Source organism: Arachis ipaensis, chromosome B02, assembly GCF_000816755.2.
Source record: "Arachis ipaensis cultivar K30076 chromosome B02, Araip1.1, whole genome shotgun sequence".
Lineage (NCBI taxonomy): Eukaryota > Viridiplantae > Streptophyta > Magnoliopsida > Fabales > Fabaceae > Arachis > Arachis ipaensis.
The window spans coordinates 100,805,362-100,806,419 of record NC_029786.2 but is presented as its reverse complement, the minus strand read 5'-3'; the positions used below and the strand labels follow the sequence as shown (position 1 = coordinate 100,806,419).

The window sequence follows — 1,058 nt, the reverse complement described above, 5'->3', positions numbered from 1 at the left end:
TATGCAACTCATTATTTTTTTAATAATTATGTCTTTCAACAAAAAAATCTATTTTTTATATTCAACTTCTTCTTTAACTTTTCTCCTTTTTTTTCTTTTCTACTGTCAACAATAAAATAATTGCTATTATTTTTTAATTACAAAATAATTCAACCAAAAACAATTTTTTTGTAAATAATGGAAACAAGTTTCTATCAGAGATAGATATTTGTTGAAATGTTCATGAAATAATTTTAAGTTTGAATTTCTAAAACAAATTTTTTATCTGTCTTCTGAAACAATTTTTTTTTTTTACAATTGAACTTACAGGATATTATTTTAGGTAATAAAAATATACTCAGAGAGAGTAAATAAGTTGAAATTAAATTACGTGAAGTATTTTTCCAAACTAATGAAATTGTTTATGATAAAGTTTATTCAAAGATTAATGATAACAAATTAAATTAAAAAAAACATTATAATATGAATAATTATTAATAGCATTGGATTTCATGGAGACACTCCATGAAGAGACCAGAAGTAAAAAAGCTAAAGGAGAGAGAATTAAAAATAAATCTCTTTTAATCTTGACAGTTGATTTTTTTAAAAGAATTTGGACGGACAAGATTCAACAACTGACACCATCCAGTTTTCTTCATTGTAGAGGATCCGCTCCCCACTTACAGCAAGAGCACTGCCCTAATCTTCATTCTGTTCTCTCCTTCCTCAATTCACAAATACGACTTCAAATTACTCAAATTCAAGGTAGAGGCTCCTCTAATGTCAATTTGATTTCATGTTTCCAATTAAAAGTTCCATTCTTTCCTCCGATTTTTCCGTTTCTTAGTAGTTTTCTTTCATTTTCTCGGGAACCAAACAGAATTCGGATATGGCGAGTGCGGTAGATGCATCTGGAAACCCGATCCCGACATCATCGGTTTTGATGGCGGCATCGAAGCACATTGGGGTAAGATGCCAAGCAGAGAACGTGGAGTTTCTCAAATGCAAGAAGAAGGATCAGAACCCTGAAAAGTGTCTCGATAAAGGGCGTGACGTCACTCGCTGCGTCCTTGGCCTGT

The 1,058-nt window shown here is 31.1% G+C and overlaps 1 protein-coding gene across 1 annotated transcript in view; it reads left to right on the top strand.

Moving 5' to 3' along the window:
* The window catches only part of LOC107625992 (NADH dehydrogenase [ubiquinone] 1 alpha subcomplex subunit 8-B), a 2,238-nt gene continuing 1,766 nt past the window's right edge, over positions 587-1,058 (top strand). The window contains exons 1-2 of the mRNA XM_016328748.2: positions 587-744; positions 860-1,056. Of these exons, the coding sequence (XP_016184234.1) occupies positions 869-1,056 (188 nt within the window). The 5' untranslated portion in view covers positions 587-744; positions 860-868. The remainder of the gene's footprint in view (positions 745-859; positions 1,057-1,058) is intronic.